This window comes from Psammomys obesus, unplaced genomic scaffold, assembly GCF_907164565.1.
Source record: "Psammomys obesus unplaced genomic scaffold, mPsaObe1.curated_primary_1811, whole genome shotgun sequence".
NCBI classification, from domain to species: domain Eukaryota; kingdom Metazoa; phylum Chordata; class Mammalia; order Rodentia; family Muridae; genus Psammomys; species Psammomys obesus.
Window position 1 is genome coordinate 51,809 of NW_026586383.1, and position 1,674 is coordinate 53,482.

The 1,674-nt window shown below is 42.9% G+C and overlaps 1 protein-coding gene across 1 annotated transcript in view; it reads left to right on the forward strand.

Moving 5' to 3' along the window:
- The window catches only part of Spink8 (serine peptidase inhibitor Kazal type 8 (putative)), a 14,361-nt gene extending 13,470 nt beyond the window's left edge, over positions 1-891 (forward strand). Inside the window, exon 6 of the mRNA XM_055601773.1 lies at positions 664-891. Within this exon, the coding sequence (XP_055457748.1) occupies positions 664-777 (114 nt within the window). The 3' untranslated portion in view covers positions 778-891. The remainder of the gene's footprint in view (positions 1-663) is intronic.
- Positions 892-1,674: the final 783 nt, after the last annotated feature.

Consider the following 1,674-nt stretch of genomic DNA (forward strand, 5'->3'; position numbering starts at 1 on the left):
ACACACACACACACACACACACACACACACACACACACACACACACACACACACAGCCTGTATCTATCTGTATCTTCTAACAGGAGAAGGGCTGGTCCTTATCACTTATCCCCAAGCCTGTTTCCTGTCTAGTGTCACACCCTTTATTTACTGTTATCTCCTCTCCCAGATCCCTGGCAAGAGCTTTAAAGACTCTTAGCTACAGCTCATATTCAAAGAAGCAGAAGTCTGGAGAGGCCACATGACTTGCTTCCAACCCTGAGCTGGGATTGATAGGGCTGAACTTTGAATGTGAGGATCAGTTCCCATCCTGTTTTTCATTCTTGGCCCACCCCTCTGTGCCACACCCCTCTAACCTAACGCCTCTATGTCTATCCGTTCTGCTGCAGTGGAGCCCCCTGAATCAGGCACCCACATCCTTTGCTCTCTTCTCTGCCCACATCTACTGTTTTCTTGTTTATTCATTTTACATCCTGGCTGTAGCCCCCTTCCTGCCCTCTTCCCTCCCTGTTTCACTCTGTCTTCTTTTCATCCTCCAGTGAGATCAGAATGTCTCTAGTCAGACTCAAGTGTTTAAGGCCCCTCCTGCTGGGTTGTGGGCATGCATGCTTACCGATACAGTAGCTTTTCTCTTAATTTCACTGACTTCTATTTCTCCTACAGAAATATTCTGGGGATGTACCTGAACATAAGTTACCGAGTACTGAGCCCTCAACAGCCAAGGGAAGCATGATGACTGACTCTTCAAAGATACCCAATTTGGGGGTCTCGGGCTGAAGCTCAGTGTTAGAGTACTTACCTGGCATGTATGAAGCCTCAGCTTCAATTTTCAATGTTTGGAGGGGGAAAAAAGAAAGAAAAAAAATAGCTCCTTGAGAATAACATTCTACTAGTAGAAAATACTTGTATCAAATTCATTGATTCATTTAATAAATTAATATCAGCATAAGTCTGACTGGTAAACATTTTCTCAGTTAATAAGAACTTTTTTATTTTTATTTTCCAAGACAGGGTTTCTCTGTGTAGCCCTAGCTGTCCCTTGGACTCACAGTGATCCTCCTGCCTCTACCTCCCTGAGTGCTGGGATTAAAGGAATGCACCAGCACATTCAGCTTTCTTTTTCTATTTATTTTTGGAGGGGGCGGGGAAGGGGTTAGGTTTGTTTTCTTTTGTTTATTTGAGACAGCGTTTCTCTGTGTAGCCCTAGCTATACTGGAACTCACTCTGTAGACCAGGCTGACCTTGAACTCAAGAGATCCACATGCCTCTGCCTCCCAAGTGCTGGGATTAAAGGCATGTGCCACCAGTGCCTGGCAAGAACCTTTTCAGTATATTAGATATTCTATGTTCTCATTTCTCTATACTTTCACATAAATTGTGATCAAATAACCAATGAAATGTAAAAGAGGGAATAAATATCTTAGTAGCAACAATATTTACAAGCTGAGGGCTTTGGTCAGAACTGAAGTGGGTATGTGTCCTGTGCACAGAATAGCTCAGCATGTCTCATAACAATTACACCATAAAAGAAATTCCAAGTTTTTAAAAAACAAAATCATCTTATATGTATGAATGTTTTGCTTACATGTATGTCTGTGTACCACAAGCATTTGGGATGCTGCAGAAGCCAGGAGAGTGTGTCAAATTCCTGGAACTGGAGCTATAGATGGGCGT